The sequence below is a fragment of the Puma concolor genome, chromosome A2, assembly GCF_028749965.1.
Source record: "Puma concolor isolate L17-30 chromosome A2, mPumCon1.1.hap2, whole genome shotgun sequence".
In the NCBI taxonomy this organism is placed as follows: domain Eukaryota; kingdom Metazoa; phylum Chordata; class Mammalia; order Carnivora; family Felidae; genus Puma; species Puma concolor.
In genome coordinates, this window is record NC_141668.1 from 156,771,377 (window position 1) to 156,789,167 (window position 17,791).

A 17,791-nucleotide genomic window follows, 5' to 3' on the forward strand; every position below is an offset into this window, starting at 1 on the left:
CCAGGGCTTGGGTGACGCACAAATAGGATCCCCGTGCAAAACAGGGCTCACAAGGGCCTCCCTGTCGCCTGGACAGTGAAAGGAAAGCGGATCGGCCTCTCCAAAGGCGACCTTTGCGCCTGTAGGCACAAAGACTTGAGCACTCCCGGCCTTGGGAGGAAAGACTAGCGCGGCAAAGTGGCAACAAGTCCCGGCACCCTGGGAGGGAGAGGCGGGCGGCTGCGGCAGGAAGGGGAGGAGGAGGAGACAGAGGAGGGGACAGGCCGGCCCAACTCGTGCTCCCCCGCGCAGGGCGGAGCCCGGGCCCGCCCGCCCGCCCGCAGGTGAGCTAGCCCGGGAGGAGCCGATGCCAGGCTCAGGCGCCCGCGGCCGCCGCTCCGAGCCACTGGCCACAGCCGCTTTCCCCGCCGAGGCCGAGGCGCCCCGGAGCCATGGCCGGCCAGACCCGCGGGGCCACAATCGCACTGCTGGGGGTCCTGCTGCTCGGCGCCGTGCGCCCGGGAGCTGGTGAGTGCGGTGCGGCGGTAGCGGGTGGCGCTGGGCGGTGGAAGCGGCCGGAGAGCGGGCGCCCGGCGGAGGGTGCGGGGGCGCAGAAGGAAGCAAGGTGCGGGGGATGCTGAGCCGGGGTGGGGGCGACACAGTCGGGATGCATGGACGGCGCGGGGTCCCCGGGACCGCCCGGCGCCTGGGCGCGCCGCGTCGGGCAAAGTGGCCGTGCCCTCCTGGATTCCGAGCAACCTCGCCCTGGGCGCAGGCCGCGGCACATGGGAGTGTCCCCGAGCTGGGAGCCCGGCGGTCGCGGGGATGAGCCCGGCGCCGACGGCTCAGGAGGAGAAAAGCGCGCGCCCCAGCTGAGGCCCGGGGACCTGCCGCGCATCGGGGGCTTTACCTGAGTGCTTGGAGGGCGCCGGGGCTGGCCGTGGGGAGGGAGCTTTCCTCTCTCGGCCCACCCTCTACCTCCTCACCTGGGGCTGGAAGAAGGGGCAAGAAAACAGCGGTTTGGCCCGGTAGCGCACGGGATCACCCTTTTCCCGGTCCGCACGCCCCATTCTAGCTCTCTCGAAGTTCCGGAAAATTAATTTGAAAATGGAAGCGCCAGGCTGGAGAAGGGTCCCGGCGTTCTTGCCACGCGGGCGGTGAGCTCCCGCCCCTCGTGCCTCAGGGTAGTGTTTGTACTTTGACCCCGCGAAGGGGGTCGGCGAGGGGACGTTCCGGAGAGGTGTGTGAATTTCCAGTTGATTCCGTTGTGCGCCGGGACCGCCGCCTCCCCGCTGCGGGTGCGCGCTCCTGTGGGCTCTGGAAGTAGATCGAAACGTAGAAATAACCGGGGTTCTTCGTGTAAGAACTTGATTCGAAGCCTTTCCTGAGGCTAGCCCAGGTTTTGTGATTTCTAAAGAGTTATCCGGGAGGCGAGTGGGGTCTTGGATTATTCTTTGGTGCCCCTAAGGGGGCGTTTGTATTCGGCGGGTAGGTAGATTAGGGTAAATTAAGTTAAGGAATAAAACGAAGCGGGTGTGGTGGACTTTGGCGTTCTGGCAACTGCCATCATTGCAAACCTACAGGAAAGCTTCCTGGTTCCTTTCTCCAACGGCGTCAGGTGCCATATTACTTACTGTACATTCCCTAGACCATTTTAAGACCACATTTAAAGCCTTGTGCCCGTATGCATATCTCTTGTAATACACATTTATCGGAAGACTGCATTTTCAAGATTTCCTTTGAAGAAAAAAAAAAATCCGTCTAAGAATAAAGAGTGATTTCGCGGGTGAAAATGCATGTAAATGTGTGTGAGAGAAAAATGTGTGCCCATCACACTTGGGAGCTGTACTGAAACTCGGAGTTGTCTGAGGTGTTTCCGGTTGTCTGTGATGACCAGGAGTCCCCCAGTAAGAATATGGTGTAAATCAAGGCATTACCAATGCCAAAGATGACAGGCTGGCCTGAACGGGCCTCTGTTAACTAACTGATTTCTCCCTTTGGCCTGGAGAGGCTGCCATTTTGGCCTACAGCACTGTCCCTTTCTTCTAGGAAGTTGTTGACTGTCGGAGCGAGCTCTCATGGTTCAGGTATAAATACGGGGAAGCCTAGGGACTTCCCACCTCACTTTCCAAAATCTTCCTGTGGTCTCCGGAATTGGCTGTGTGTGGCCACCTCACTGGCCTGAACTGGGGGCTGCGTCTTGGAGGTTGGAGCCATTTCAGAGGACAGCCGCTTTGCCTGACGTCTTGGGGTTGGCCTAACAGGAAGGGGTCTTTGAGAAGTTCCTGGAGTCTGTCCAGAGAAGATGGAAAAAGCCAGAGAGCCCGGCACTGTGGATTTGTTTTTTAAATCCCTGAGCTCTCTTAATGAAGACGGCCTAGTGAACATGAAGTTGGTGTCCCTGCAGAACTGAACTGCAAAGGGAAAGTTAATGTCTTGGTGTGATGTGTTGGGGTGAGTGTGGTGTATCCCCCCGCTCCCCCACTTCCAAGAGCGAAGGACTGGTTAAGTTGGAATCAGAACCGTGGTAAAACCTCAACTTACTGGCTTTTTAAGAATTGCTGAGTGGGGCTCCTGGGCGGCTCGGTTTTTTGAGCCTCCGACTCCGGCTTAGGTCATGATCTCGCGGTTCACGAGTTCAAGGCCCCCGCGTCGGGCTCTGTGCTGACAGCTCGGAGCCTGGAGCCTGCTTCGGATTCTGTGTCTCCTTCTCTCTCTGCCCCTCCCCCACTTGCATTCCGTCTCTCTGAAACATAAACAAACATTAAAAAAAAAATTTTTTTTAAAAAGAGAGAATTGCTGAGATGCCAGAGTCTGGGTTCGGTGACCCCATTCTTGCCGCCATCGTGTTTCACCAGAAATGTGAGCAAGCATCAAATGATGTGTTCGCTGACCCCGGATGAGCCTGCGTCTTCGTCATTCTTTGGATTCAAATGAGCAGCTGGTAGCTGTTGTCTGGAATGTGTAACTGGTGTGAGTGATGAGTCTCCCTCACCCCCACAGATTTTCGTGGTTCAGGGTCAGAGAGGGCCACTCTGCTGACCCGGAGGATGTGCTCTGATGCTGGCCCGTCAGCCTCAGGGTTCACCTCAGATGCTCTTCTGGGGGGTTCTCCCGGGCTATCAACGTAGGAGAAGAAGGTCGAAAGCAACAATTAAAATATCTCACGTAGTATATAGTTACTGTAGAAAAATTGGTAATAAATATAACATGAAAAAAAAAATAATCTGTAAGCAAAGCACATTGGTCACTTTGGTACAGTCTTATCGTGTGCGTGTGTGCGCCCAAAACCAGACCTGGGACCATGCATTGTATGGCTTTAACCAGCCCCCCACAGGTGGACATTTAGGCGGCTTCCCACTTTTCCTGCTAAAAAAAACAGAACGTGTCCAACAGTAGGGGACTGCCTGTGTCCATTTTGATAGGTCTGTTCAGTGAAAAGACATCGAAAGTGACGTGGTGCGGAATCTATAATGACATCAGATGATGTCATCTCTGTGTTGCCGAGGTTATAAAATAAAAGCTGGATTATCACATTTTGATATATCCGAGCATGAATTCTTGTCGGCTATATCGCTCTGCACACTTCCTTGACGATCTTGTCCGACTGAAACTCTGGGACTAGAATTGCTGGCATGGAGAGTAGAGAAAATGCTCAGGCTTTGGAGACATCCCGCCTTGTGGCCCTCTGGAGAGCTCGTCCTGTGGCCCTGGTGTACGTTCGGGCCAGCGTGTGCCGGTCCCTGGTTCCCACACTATCAGGCTGTCCTCATAGATGTCAGTGACATCTATGGAAGAAGAAGCCTTTTCCTCCCTCTAGTGCAGCAAGCTGGGTCTGAACGGTGTTGATGGATGTTCGAGAATCTTAGGAGCACCCCAGCTAAGCGATTATGTTGCTGAAACACACACACACACACACGCGCGCGCGACAGAATGGAGCCCCTTGACTTATAACACAAGCCTCACCTGCGGGTTTAGACGGGGGCGAGGGTGGGGTTTGCTGGTCAGGATTCATGATTGCGGTCAAGGTGGGTGGGGCAGGGGGGGAGGTCAGGACCCCTGCTAGGGAAGACCCATGGCTAAGGCTGTCCACCTGAGTGATGAAGAACAGTTCATACCCTTTAATTATCATTCTAAGTGATAAAAATTCTCCCACAAATTATTTCAAACCACTTCCTACAGCCTTGTAATTAGCCCGTCACCTTCTCCCAGGCAGCTGGCAACGTTCTAGACAATCGGGCCGGGAGAGCCAGGTTTCCTACCTCACCCCTTTGTAGCCTTGGGTTTGTATTTCAGGACATCACTAACCACTGCTTGTAATAGCGAACAAGGGCAGCCGCCCTTCTGAGTGTTTTATGTGCCAGCATCTCCCGTTTACCGTCAGTGATGTTTTCTTTAAAACCACACGTGCTGCATAAACACACTAACCGATGCCCTGCGTCTCACGATTTCACACGGGAGACATGGTAACAACCCCCACCCCCATTTGGAAATATGGCATTTCCAAAAGCCATATATATACAGGGGAACCGGGGGGGGCTCAGTCAGTTAAGCGTCTGGCTTCGGCTCAGGTCATGATCTCGCAGTTCGTGAGTTCGAGCCCCCCCATCGGGCTCTGTGCTGACAGCTCAGAGCCTGGAGCCTGCTTTGGGTTCTGTGTCTTCCTTGCTCTCTGCCCCTCCTCTGCTCACACTCTCTCTCTCTCTCAAAAAATAAACATGAAAAAAATTTTTTTTAATGTTTAAAACAAAACACTGAGTGTTGTGTTCATATTTGTTCTGGGGATGTGTATGTGCTTTTAATACTCAAACAGTTTAAAGACTGTGCTTCGAAACACCTGTACATGGTAACAAAAATTCCAGTTGTACAAAAGGGTACGTGGGAAGAAGTATGTCCCCTTCCACCTCTGACCCCGGGCTTTCGCCCAGAAGCAGCCATGGTTTCTTGTGCATTGTTCCTGAGCAATTCTACGCAAGCACAACCTCATAAATGTACGTACGTCCCTTCTTTACACAGCCAGACCATAACCATGGTACATGGTATGGGATGTATCTCATATGCTTCTGGAGTTTGCTCACTTAGCAACCCATCTTGTTGTTTGCTCCATATCAGAACATATGGGGGCTGCCGTTCTTTTCGACGGCCACGTAATATTCCTGGCCGTGGGCACGCCGTGTGGTGTCACCAGGCTCTTACTGCTGGGTTGTTTCCAGTCTTTTGTTTTTAAAATTGTTTTTTAATGTGTATTTATTTTTGAGAGAGAGAGAGAGAGAGAGAGAGAGACAGAGCATGAGTCGGGGAGGGGCAGAGAGAGAGGGAGACACAGAATGGGAAGCAGGCTCCAGGCTCCGAGCTGTCAGCACAGAGCCCGACGCGGGGCTCGAACTCACGGACCGTGAGATCATGACCTGAGCCGAAGTCGGACGTTCAACCGACTGAGCCACCCAGGCGCCCCCAGTCTTTTGTTTTTATAGAGAGCTTCAGTTGCCATATTTGCAGTTGTCTTTTTTAGGAATATAGACCAGTGTGTCTGTGGGTGCACTCCCCGGAGGAGGGAATTACTGGGTCAAAGAGTTTGTACAGAAAGTGTCAGGGAACAAATGGAGGAAAGTGAGTCACAGAAGTGAGGCAACTCCCCCAAGGTCACAGCTAATAAGCGGGGGTGCCATCCGTGAACCTGGACAGACTCGTTTCAGAGCCCAGGCTCTGTCCTTCCCCGCACTGCCGTTTTCTCCTTCCTTCCTTCCTTCCCTCCTTCCTTCCTTCCTTCCTTCCTTCCTTCCTTCCTTCCTTCCTTCCAGGTGAAACTAACCCTAAGTTTTAGTCAGAGAAACGGTTTGGACTTCCTTTTAAATATTGACTTTTGATGACGTGCTCAAGAAGACTTGAGGACAGGCATGGGCCCTGGGAGCTCCTCCCGGGTCTACGTCGAGTGGCACTGCGTCACGTTCGTTCTTGCTGACTTTGACATCGGCGAGTCTAGCGGTGTCAGACTAAGCCGCAAACCCAACCGTGTGCGATGGCTCACACACGACAGGTGTTTATTTCTTGCTCAGATGAGACCCCAAACAGGGGATCTCCTCCAAGCAGTGATGAGGCCCCGGGGTCCTTTGACTTCCTGGCTCTGCTGTCTTCAGCATGTGTCCTGTGCTCCGTGCTCATCCACGTCATGCTGACGGAAGGAAGAAGAGTGCAGAGGGGCTCCCGTGGGAGTCTTGACGCCTGAGCACGGAAGCCGTTTCACATCCTTTGTGTGGCCGTTCTCTTGGCTCCAGGTCAGTGGCCTGGCCCCATCCCGGTGGAAGGGAGACCGGAATGTTGTCTAGATGGGACCCCGGAAGAAGTTAGCGTTGTCCAATTGGCAAGACCGTGGGCAAAGTGGGGAGAGCACCCCACTTAAGAGTGAGGACGCGTGGCGGTAAGCTCAGGTCTTACCGACAGCAAGCTTTAAGACTTGGGAGAGTCGCCTCGCCTCTCTGGGCCTCGCTTTTCCGGTCTTTGACATAGGGGCTTGGACCATGCAGAGGAAGTACCAGCCCTAATCTTTTCTGCCAAAGCTGATCTGTGGACCTGCTGGAGACCCCTGAGCTGAGGGAACAGCTCAGGCAGGTTCGTATCCAACCCCCATGAAGTTTCTGGCTAGAACTGTGCCTGGCACATAGCTAGCATTGAATAAATTGCATGGGAATGAACAGATAGGTACTCCGGGTCAGCCATCAAAGCAAGTCTTTTTAGGGGGGAATGAGCACAGAGGAGTTAGAGGACTTCTGGGCCACCCGGGTGGCCCGGTCGGTTGGGTGTCCGACGTCGGCTCGGGTCATGATCTCACGGTTCGTGAGATCAAGCCCCGCGTCAGGCTCTGTGCTGACAGACATAATCTCTGCTTCAGGTTCTGTGTCTCCCTCTCTCTCTGCCCTTCCCCCGCCCACTCTGTCTCTGTCTCTCTCGTGCGCTCTCTCAAAAATAAATAAAAAACATTAAAAAAAATTTTTAAAGAAGCGAGATGACTTCTTTAAGTCACACTGTTGGAAGGGGCTGAGGACCAGAAGTGCTAACTCCCAGATCTTCTGGCTCCAGCTCTGATGCAAATCAGACAGAAGAAGAAGAGGAGGGAAGCTGGGTCCTGAAAGTAGAAAAAAAGAGAATGTGAATGGGCAGAGGGAACCACAGCTCTCTGTGTCCCTGCAGGAGGTGGGGGAGACCTCCCTGGTATCCGGCCGGGGTCTCTACCTCAGGCCAGGACCTGGGGTCTTCACTAAGTCTCTGCTGGTCCCCCAAAAACGTGTGCTCAGGAGGCAGCGGATGAGGGTGTGGGTGGGTCCTCAGGAATGCAATCCCGCTTCTGGAAACCTTCAAGGGAATCGCCAGGCAACGACGAGGACTTGCTTGTGATACAATGAAGGAAGCAGGGAGTAAAGTCCTGTGTGTGCAGGGCGACTCGTGTCAGCTTGCTGTCCTTCTGTCTGTATCTCATAGGAGCTCAGGAAAAAAGACTGGAAGGACATCCCACCAAAAGGGTCTGGCCTCTTGGGGTGGCTCAGCAGAGTCCTCTTGTACAAAGGACAGTTCGTCGGTAGCAGTAAGGACGGTGACAATGACTCTATGTTATCCCACGTGTTCTCCCCATTTGACCCACCATTGCCCCACCGTCTCCTAACCGGGTTGGTTTGGTTTGATTTTCTCTACATAGCGATGCTGAATTTGCAAGAGGAGACAATAGAATATTAGAATTGGCCGTCACTTCACAAACTTGTAGGAAATTAGAGGTTCTTTCTTCGGGTACTGGACTTAAAAAATAATATGCACGTCTCAGTTCTCTCCCGAGTGGAGCCCAAGAGAAGGGCACCACTGGAAACCTCGCTGGTCTGACTTTGCCAGGGAGGGGCCGCCCTCTTGGACCAGCTGCCCATCCGGCCAGATGGACACACAGCTCACGACCCTGAGGCCATTAAACACCTCGCTGCAGCGTGTGAATGTGTGTAAGTAATAAATTTGGAAACATCTTGCCAGAATAAATTAAAACTGTCCCATAAGCACAGATGATATAGCTTTCTTTTTTTTTTTTAATTTGCTTTTTTAATGTTTTTTTTTTGTTTTTTTTTTGTTTTTTGTTTTATGTTTATTTTTGAGAAAGAGAGAGACAGCCAGAGCACAAGCGGGAGGAGGGGCAGAGAGGGGGACACAGAATGGGAAGCAGGCTCCAGGCTCCGAGCTGTCAGCACAGAGCCCGACATGGGGCTCGAACTCACGAACCGCGAGATCGTGACCTGAGCCGAAGTCGGATGCTCGACTGTCGGAGCCACCCAGGCACCCCAGCGTAGCTTTCTTGAAGTTTTTTTTTTTAATTTTTTTTTTCAACATTTATTTATTTTTGCGACAGAGAGAGACAGAGCATGAACGGGGGAGGGGCAGAGAGAGAGGGAGACACAGAATCGGAAACAGGCTCCAGGCTCTGAGCCATCAGCCCAGAGCCCGACGCGGGGCTCGAACCCACGGACCGCGAGATCATGACCTGGCTGAAGTCGGACGCCCAACCGACTGCGCCACCCAGGCGCCCCGCTTTCTTGAAGTTTTAAGTGAAGTGCGGATACTTCTGACCCTCGGTGACAGAAGATCAGAGGCTTCAGGGTGTCCTGATTCCACCACCTGCTAACTAGACAACTTGGGCTGGTCACTTAGCCTCCCTAGGACTGTGTCCTCAGTTCCAAACGAGGACACCGCAGCCCTTCGTGGGTGGGTCGCATGGAATCACGGCTGTAAACCCCTCAGCACTAAGGTCGGGCCTGAAACGAATTCCTCGGTGAAAGAGAATTGCCATTTTCTTCGATAACTTGAGCTGAGCCCAGGAAGAACTTGGAGATTTGCAGCAGCAGGCAGTCTGGACCAAACTGCCAGGGCAGAGTCTGCCCTGGGTCGCTCGTGGGAGACAATTGACATTGTTCTCGGGCTTCTGCTACCACACAGTGCTTTGGATACTCTCCCGGTGCAGTTGACTTTGGGCACGTGTGAAGACATCTTGAGAAAAGTTCCTAGAAGAGAAGCTGCTGGATTAAAAACTGCAACAAGTTGGGGCACCAGGGTGGCTTAATTGGGGAACCTGATTTCGGCTCAGGTCCTGAGCTAGTTGTGAGATCGAGCCCGACGTCGAGTGTAAAGCCTGCTTGGGATTCTCTCTCTCTCTCTCTCTCTCTCACTCTCTCTGCCTCTCCCCCACTCATTCTCTCTCTCTCTCTCTCTCTCTCTCTCTCTCAAAATAAATAAGCATTTTTTTTAAACTGCAAGAAGTTGTCCTCAATGATACTAGCACAAGTTTTTAAAAACTGTTTGCAAGTGAACACAGACACGCATGCACACACACACACACACACACACACACTTCCTGTTAACCAGGGAACTGACCAGACCAGTTTTCTATGACTTCAATGCCAGGCCCAATTATTCTGAGACATGAATGTGAACACCCCAGGAGGCTTCTGAGGATTACAGCTGTTCTCGTGAGCAGGTGTCATACTCCAAGACTGGGCTGGAGGGTGCCAGGCCGCAAAAGCCAAGTTGGACCCCTGCCTTTAATCCTCTCCGAGAGATGGAGGATTGCTCAACTGGCCCAGAAGTTGCTGACAATCTTATCAGGCACTTCAGCCTTGGGCTAAACCTGTCGGGAGCAAGTTCTCAACTTGTCAGAACACAGAAGATGTTTTTCAAATTGTGAACGGTGCTGGGTCGTCTTGCGGAAGCCCGTCACAACCCAGTGTAGCCGAACCCCTGGCATTAACATCTCCCAGCCTCCTTGGTCTCTCCCTGTGTGGGGAGTACAGCCCGAGTCGTGACCAGGAACCTGGGACCCGGGGAAGGCGTACCCCACCAGCGCCTTGAAACCCTAGATAAGCATGGTTTGCTCCTTGTGCTGGTGGTTGGAGACTGGAAACAACCCAAACATCCATCATTAGAAGCCTGGTTAAATAAATGATGGCAAATCCCAGCAGTGGATGCTACGCAGCCATATAAGGTCACTGGGTAGCTCTCGGTGTACTGATGGGGAGTGACCCCCAAGATATATTATGGAGAGGAAAACATACGGTTCAGAACAGTGAATAAAGCATGTTGCCTTTTGGCAAAAGGAAATGAAATAAAATAAAATAGGGGTGGCATATAGATATACACTTGCGTATTCACAGATTTCCTGTACAAGGACATGCCAACCGGTGTCAGGGGTTGCCCCTGGCAAGAACACCAGGTTCAAGATAAGAGTGAGACTTTTTACCAGTCAAAACTCATTTTTGTTTTTTTGTTTTTTTACCTTGTGCTTTGCGTATTATTTAATTTAAATGTAAACCATATTTTTCAGCTTTACGAAGATACACAGACGCACCTGAGTGGCTCAGTCAGCTAAGGGTCCAACTCTTGGTTTAGGCTCAGGTTGTGATCTCACCGTTCGTGAGTTCGAGCCCTGCATCAGGCTCTGGGCTGACAGCTCAGAGGCTGGAGCCTGCTTCGGATTCTGTATCTCCCTCTCTCTGCTTCCCCCCCCCGCCCCCCACCGCCGCCGGCCACCGCACCCCTGCTCATGCTCTGTCTCTCTCTGTCTCTCAAAAATAAACATTAAAAAATTGAAATTAGGGGCGCCTGGGTGGCGCAGTCGGTTAAGCGTCCGACTTCAGCCAGGTCACGATCTCGCGGTCCGTGAGTTCGAGCCCCGCGTCGGGCTCTGGGCTGATGGCTCAGAGCCTGGAGCCTGTTTCTGATTCTGTGTCTCCCTCTCTCTCTGCCCCTCCCCCGTTCATGCTCTGTCTCTCTCTGTCCCAAAAAAATAAATAAACGTTAAAAAAAAATTAAAAAAAAAAATTGAAATTAAAAAAGTAGTTTTAAATTAAGAAAACATCCAAAGGCAGGTAACGGGTATAGCAATCAATAGTTCTGCTTTGTTAAAACACAGATATCATGAATGTAGATACTGTCTTCAAAAAGTCTACAGTTGCTTCCTGCAGGAGTTTGGTTGCGGAGAAATATTAAGTCACTAGGAATTGGGGAACTGATGACCAAAGCTGCCTTCTCCACTTGGAACGACATTTCTAGAAGAGGAAATTGCTACACTTCCCTCCTGTCTGCTTTTAGAGCATAGCACTGAGCAGGCCTAGAGAATTTGATTTCTGCCTAGAAAATCTTTGAAAGTTCCAGTCTAATCTTAGGCCATTTGGTAATAAACCCCATCCATCCACAGATCTTGGAGGCCCCCTGTGCTAGACGGTGGACATTCAGAGGTAGGAACCACCAGTCCCTTGCTCTCCAGGGACTCATCATGCAGAAGGGATTCAAACATGGGAACTAGGGGCTACAAATTGGTGGCCTAGAGGTCTTGGCCCAGTTCTGTTGGATGTGTTTTGGAAAAAAAGCTGACTTACAAAGTATTCAGTAAAGCATGCACCCTCTGTTTCAGCAAAGACGCTGTGTTGGCTTTTCTTGTTTACGTTGCTTGCCTGGGTCCCCGAAAGCAGGAGTCTGAGACACTGTCCAATGTGATAACTACTCTTCAAAGATATATATGTATAAAAACCACAGTAAAGGTACGGGATGGAGAATAGCTTTCATAGACAGGAAAAGAGAAGGCAGAAGACAAGGTGTTCTCCTGGTGTCTGAGATCTGTGGGCCATCACAGGAAACCATGAGGCTGGCCCTGGAGTGAAAGTGTGGCTCTGTCATTCGTTTCCAGTAATCCCACTGTGTTGTCAAGCGATGGATATTAAGGAGTGCACTTGCGGGGCGCCTGGGTGGCTCAGTCGGTTGGGCGTCCGACTTCGGCTCAGGTCATGATCTCGCGGTCCGTGAGTTCGAGCCCCGCGTCAGGCTCTGTGCTGACAGCTCGGAGCCTGGAGCCTGCTTCGGATTCTGTGTCTCCCTCTCTCTCTGCCCCTCCCCTGCTCATGCTCTGTCTCTCTCTGTCTCAAAAATAAATAAAACATTTTTAAAAAAGGAGTGCACTTGCTGTGATGAGCACCGGCTGTTGTATAGAATTGTTGGATCACTACGTTGTACACCTGAAACTAATAATACACTGTATGTTAACTCACTGGAATTTATTTATTTTTTTTTCGGTTTATTTATTTATTTATTTTGAAGGGGGGAGCGGAAGGGGCAGAGAGAGGTGGGAGAGAGAGAGAGAATCCCAAGCAGGCTCCGCTCTGTCAGTGCAGAGTCCGCTGACGCGGGGCTTGACGTCACGACTGCGAGATCGTGACCTGAGCTGAAATCAAGAGTCAGACACTTAACCAACTGAGCCACCCAGGCACCCCTGGAATTTTTTTTTTTCAACGTTTATTTATTTTTGGGACAGAGAGAGACAGAGCATGAACGGGGGAGGGGCAGAGAGAGAGGGGGACACAGAATCGGAAACAGGCTCCAGGCTCTGAGCCATCAGCCCAGAGCCTGACGCGGGGCTCGAACTCACGGACCGCGAGATCGTGACCTGGCTGAAGTCGGACGCTTAACCGACTGCGCCACCCAGGCACCCCTGGAATTTATTTTTTTTAATGTTTGTGTATTTTTGAGAGAGAGAGAATGCACGCATGCAGGCTGGGGAGAGACAGACAATCCAAAGCAGGGTCCGTGCTGTCAGCACAGAGCCTGAATGCAGGGCTCAGACTCACGACCCGTGAGATCGTGACCTGAGCCGAAATCAAATGCTTAACCGGCCGAGCCACCCAGGCGGCCCGATTAACTAACTGGAATTTAAATTAAAACTTTAAAAAAAGAGTGATCCTTCAAAGTGTGATTTACAACTGGAGACCAGCTATAGGAACAAAACCGAATGCAGTTAAATGAAGATTAAATGCCTCATCGCTCTGGGATTTTATCTGGATTTGTTCCCATCTCCCCCCCCCCCCCCCCCCCGCCCCTTCCTTCCTTGGAAATAGCACTTAGCAGTAGGACCAACTCCAGATGTAAGGAATATGGCTCACGAAAAGGGAAGTGCTCTGAACCACAGTCTCTCCCTCCTTTTCAGTGCTAACCATCTGCCTCTTTTCTTCCACCTGCCGACACGATGTGCTTGGGAACCAGGCTCCTCAAAAGCCTCATCTCAACATTCATGGTCCTTCAACCTTGTTTTTTACGTGCCTGAATGTTTAGCGTAATTATCTTAAGATCGCTGGCTAGTCCCCTACTAGCCAGTATGACCATCCTTGTTGATGTAACTCTTTGCGTGATGGCGGGGCCCCTATAATATCCATTCTTACTGATTTAAGACCTTCCGTGCCAATATCTTCCATACCATCCACCCTCATGGACATAACACCTTCCGTAGCAACAGTTCGTGTTGGCATAGTACCTTCCGTAATGACCTTCCTCGTTGGTGAGACACCTTCGGTGGTGGTTGACCTTGTTGACATAACACCTTCCAGAATCACCATCCTCTGATGTAACGTATTCCAGAACGATCCTCCCTGTGGACGTAACACCTCCTGCACTAGCCCCCGTTGGGGAAGAAAGCACGCGTCTGTCTGGCCCCAAAGATTTCCTGCAGTGTGCAGCCTTTCTTTGCTGGCCAGTTTTACTCTGGCCCTACCCGGCCTACCAGAGGAATCGCTTCATTGACCTGGCCTGTAGTCGTTTGAGAGAGCTTCATTCAGAGACTTGTTCTCCAAGTCAGGCTGTGTGGATTGCTCTGCACTAGGGCAGAGGGCAGGGTGGATATTCAGAGCGGGTGTCGGGAAAGCAAACACGCACACTTCTCTCTGTGTTGGTGGTGTTGAGTGCTACAGACGGAAGCAGGTCCCTCTGACTGCTGCCCCCTCTCTCACGGGGGTGGGGGTGGGGGCAGACGCTTGGGCCCAGGCTGCCCAGCAGCCCGTGACCTTGAGGGTGGACGTCTTGAAGTAGCAGCCACGCGTGGGCTTTGCCGTCAGGCAGTCCCGGGTTTGAATCTCAGGCATGCATCTTCCCAGCTGTGAATGTGAACAGTTCACCTAAAGGATACCTACAGGAAGTATCTGGCACATAGCAGGTGCCAAACAGATGGGGTGGTAAATTACTGCCGTCATTCCCAGAAGCCACCTCCGTTTGGCCAGCCCTACACAGCCTAACGCCCCTGGGCTCTTGGGGTATGAAGGCCAGGCTTCCCACCGGATCTGTCCCTGATTTCTGGTTGGCACCTGAGGACCCTCTTCTTGCTCTGGCTCTGCCCACAAGACCAGGTGAGATGAGCAGCCGCGAGCCCTCTTGACCACAGCGCCCCCTTGCCTCTGACCCACCCTCCCTGTCACCTTCTAGCTTCTGGATACTAATGTTTTACAGTGAATACAATGTGTTTAGACATCCTCACTGATGTACCCTTCCATCAAAGCTGTCCACTTGGCATCACATCATAACGGCAGCTCAGCTCAGAAGGGAAGGTTCCGCGCCCTAGACAATACCGTATACTTATCCAAACCCCTTTCCTTGAGCAGCTCAGCATGTCCTGCCTGGTACCCTATCTGGTTACAAGTTCTACACGGGTTTTCTACTGCCACATAACAAATTGTCACAAACTTAGTGGCCTATGACAAAGTCCAGATAAGATGTGGACGGCTTCTTGGCTCAGTCTCACTAGGCTAAAATCAAGATGTTGGCCAGGCTGTGTTCTTATCTAGAGCCCGGCTCCTCTTCTGCGTTCACACGGTTGTAGCAGAATTCAGTGCTTTGTGGCGGGTAAGTCCAAGGAACTCCCGCTCACAGCAATTAGAGGCCACTCAAACTTCCCACCATGTGGCCCCCTCCGTGTTCAAAACCACCTACAGACAATCTACCTCTAGGCGAATTCCTTTTTCTCCAGGAAAAGCCCAAACTCTTCTAGGGGTTCAACTGATTAGGTCAGGCCCACCAGGATAAAGTTGACCTGGCCCTACAACATCAGTTAATCACATGAATGATATGCCTTGATATTTGGAGTCCTTTCCACACTCAAGGGGAGGAGTACCTACAGGTCACGGGGTCTCTGGGGTCACCTTGAGATTCTGCCTACCACAAGGTTCAGAGGCTCAGGGGCTTGGTCCCGTCTGTGTGGATGGAAGTGATATTCTTTGCACTTACACATGTGGTCTCACTGCGGTACTTGTAGAAGTCCCGTGTGGTTCATGTTTGTGGCCAAATATTACAGATGAGAAATCTGCAGTTTAATGAGGTAAGATGGGGGGCGCCCGGGTGGCTCAGTCGGTTAAGCAAGACTTTGGCTCAGGTCATGACTTCACAGCTCGTGAGTTCAGGCCCCACGTCGGGCTCTGTGCTGACAGCTCAGAGCCTGAAGCCTGCTTCGGATTCTGTCTCTCCCTCTCTCTCTGCCCCTCCCCTGCTTGCACTCTGTCTCTCTCTCTCAAAAATAAACATTAAAAAAATAAAATAAAATAAAATAAAATAAGGAGGTAAGGTGGCTTGTCCAAAGCGGCCCAGCCAAGCGTGGCCCCAGTGATGACTGCAGAGACTGGGCTCATGAGGCAGGGAGGGTTACTCACATCAGACTGAGGGACAGAGGTCAAGACTCTAGTGGCCCCCAGCACAGGTCAGGCCCAAATAGAACCTTCTCTCCTGCTGCCCCTCCCTGCTCCCTCATGACGGACCTGCTAAGCTGCAGGCCAACCTAAATCAAAGACGGATTTTTTTCTTTAAGTTTATTTATTTATTTCTGAGAGAGAGAATCCCAAGCAGGCTCCACTAGCATGGAGCCCGATGCAGGGCTCAAACCCACAAACCCTGAGTCATGACCTGAGCCGAAACCAAGAGCCCGACGCTCAACCCACTGAGCCCCCCAGGCGCCCCTCAAAGGTGGATGTTTCCATAATGAGGCATTTCCCTGCTGCCTCCCTACCCCCATCTCTTCACGTTATCTTTGAGGGACAGTGAATAATAAGATGGAAAGAGGCTGATATAACCTTCTGGACAAGCCCATTTTAAACGAAACTCACTTGAAGATTAACCAGCGCGTGGCTTCTGTTCGGACAAGTAAGAACGTCTTCATGGATATTGTTGCTAATCGGCGAGGAATGTGGGCCTGTCAGAACACTGGTCACCGTAGCCCGTCGTTGGGCCTGCGGCACCGGGAAGGTCAGGGTCGCTGAGTGCGGGTGGCTAGCAGGCTGAGGGACGCTCTGACCGGCCGCGTTTCAGAGAAATGCTCCTGCTTCTTTTTTTCATAACCTTTTCCCATCTTCTGAGTCTTCCAGTTCATTGACACCGTTTTTCGGTTCAGAGAAAACTTCCTCCCCCTTCTCGCAAAGCGAATATCGTGTGTAGCTATGAGTTTGAGCCTGTGTCCTTTTGCTCACTCTTGGGTTGTTACTCAAATCAGCGGTCAGCGATGCTCAGGTTGAAAAGCAAAGCCCGCCTACCACGTGACGCTCGGTGAGATGAGCGAGACGCAAAAGGACAAATAGTGAGTGTCCCCCTCCCACTTATGCGAGGTCCTTAGAGGAGTCAAATCCATGGAGACAGAAAGATCAGTGGGCACCAGGGGCTGGGGGAGGGGAACGGGGAGTTGGTGTCCAATGGGGACAGAGTTTCGGTTTGGGAAGATGGAAATATTCTGGAGATGGATGGCGGGGGTGGTTTCACAATAACGTGAATATATAGACTTAATGCCACTGAATTGTACCCTTTAATGTGATTAATCAGGGGCGCCTGGGTGGCTCAGCCCGTTAAGCGTCCGACTTCGGCTCAGGTCGTGATCTCGCGGTTCGTGGGTTCGAGCCCCGCGTCGGGCTCTGTGCGGACAGCTCAGAGCCTGGAACCTGCTTCAGATTCTGTGTCTCCCTCTTTCTCTGCCCCTCCCCTGCTTACGCTCTGTCTCTCTCTCTCTCTCTCTCTCTCTCTCTCTCTCTCAAAAATAAGTAAACATTAAAATTTTATTTAAATGGCTACCATGGTAAAGTTTCTGTTATGCTTACTTTACCACAATTTTTAAAAGGGGGAGAAAAAGTGTGTGGGATTTATTCATGGGTAGCAGAAGGATGAATACTCTTTTCCCAAAATTTTCAAAGTTTATTTATTTATCCTCAGAGACGGGAGAGAGAGAGAGAGAGAGCACGAGCGGGGGAGGTGCAGAGGGAGAGGGACAGAGAGAGAATCCTAAACAGGCTTGGCAGTGTTAGCACAGAGCCCGACGTGGGGCTCGAACACCCAAACCACGAGATCCTGACCTGAGCTGAACCCAGGAGTCGGACACTTAACCGACTGCACCACCCAGGCGCCCCGTTTTCCATTTTCTTTCTTATTTTTTTACCACAATGAAGAAAAAAGAGTGGAGCACACGTTACGATCCCCAGGCTTGCTTGGTAAATGTACCGATGGATGTATCTGCTTCTAACGGTGGCCTTAGAGGAAATCTTGGACACACTCCACAGCGTCCCCCCTTCCACAAGCCTAACTCGCTACGCTCCTGGTTGTGTGGACAAGACCCTGTGCCCAGCACCCTGCGGTCACAAAAAGGGACTCAGGAGGGTTTAGTGCACGCCTGGAAGGATAGAGCGGGGAGGGGGGAGGGGGGTTGAGTCTCTCATCAGAGCACGTTCCAAACAGTTAGCTATTGTTTCTCTGAATTTTCAAAACTGTTTTATTGAGGCACACACGAGGATACGTAAATCTTAAGTATACAGCTTGATACATTTTCCAGATGTATATACACTTATACATACACATTTATACGTGTGTGTATGCCCTTCCAGCACCCCAGAATTTTCCTCTTCCCCCTTCCTACTTAATACCTGTCCCCCGGGCATTCGCTGTTCTGACTTATGCCAGCATAGGTTGGCTTTGTCTTCTGGAACTTGATATGACCGGAATCATATACTAT

General features: G+C 51.5%; 1 protein-coding gene across 1 annotated transcript in view; it reads left to right on the forward strand.

Annotated features, from left to right (window-relative positions):
• Positions 1 to 323: 323 nt before the first annotated feature.
• The window catches only part of CDCP1 (CUB domain containing protein 1), a 57,441-nt gene continuing 39,973 nt past the window's right edge, over positions 324 to 17,791 (forward strand). Inside the window, exon 1 of the mRNA XM_025916539.2 lies at positions 324 to 507. Within this exon, the coding sequence (XP_025772324.2) occupies positions 432 to 507 (76 nt within the window). The 5' untranslated portion in view covers positions 324 to 431. The remainder of the gene's footprint in view (positions 508 to 17,791) is intronic.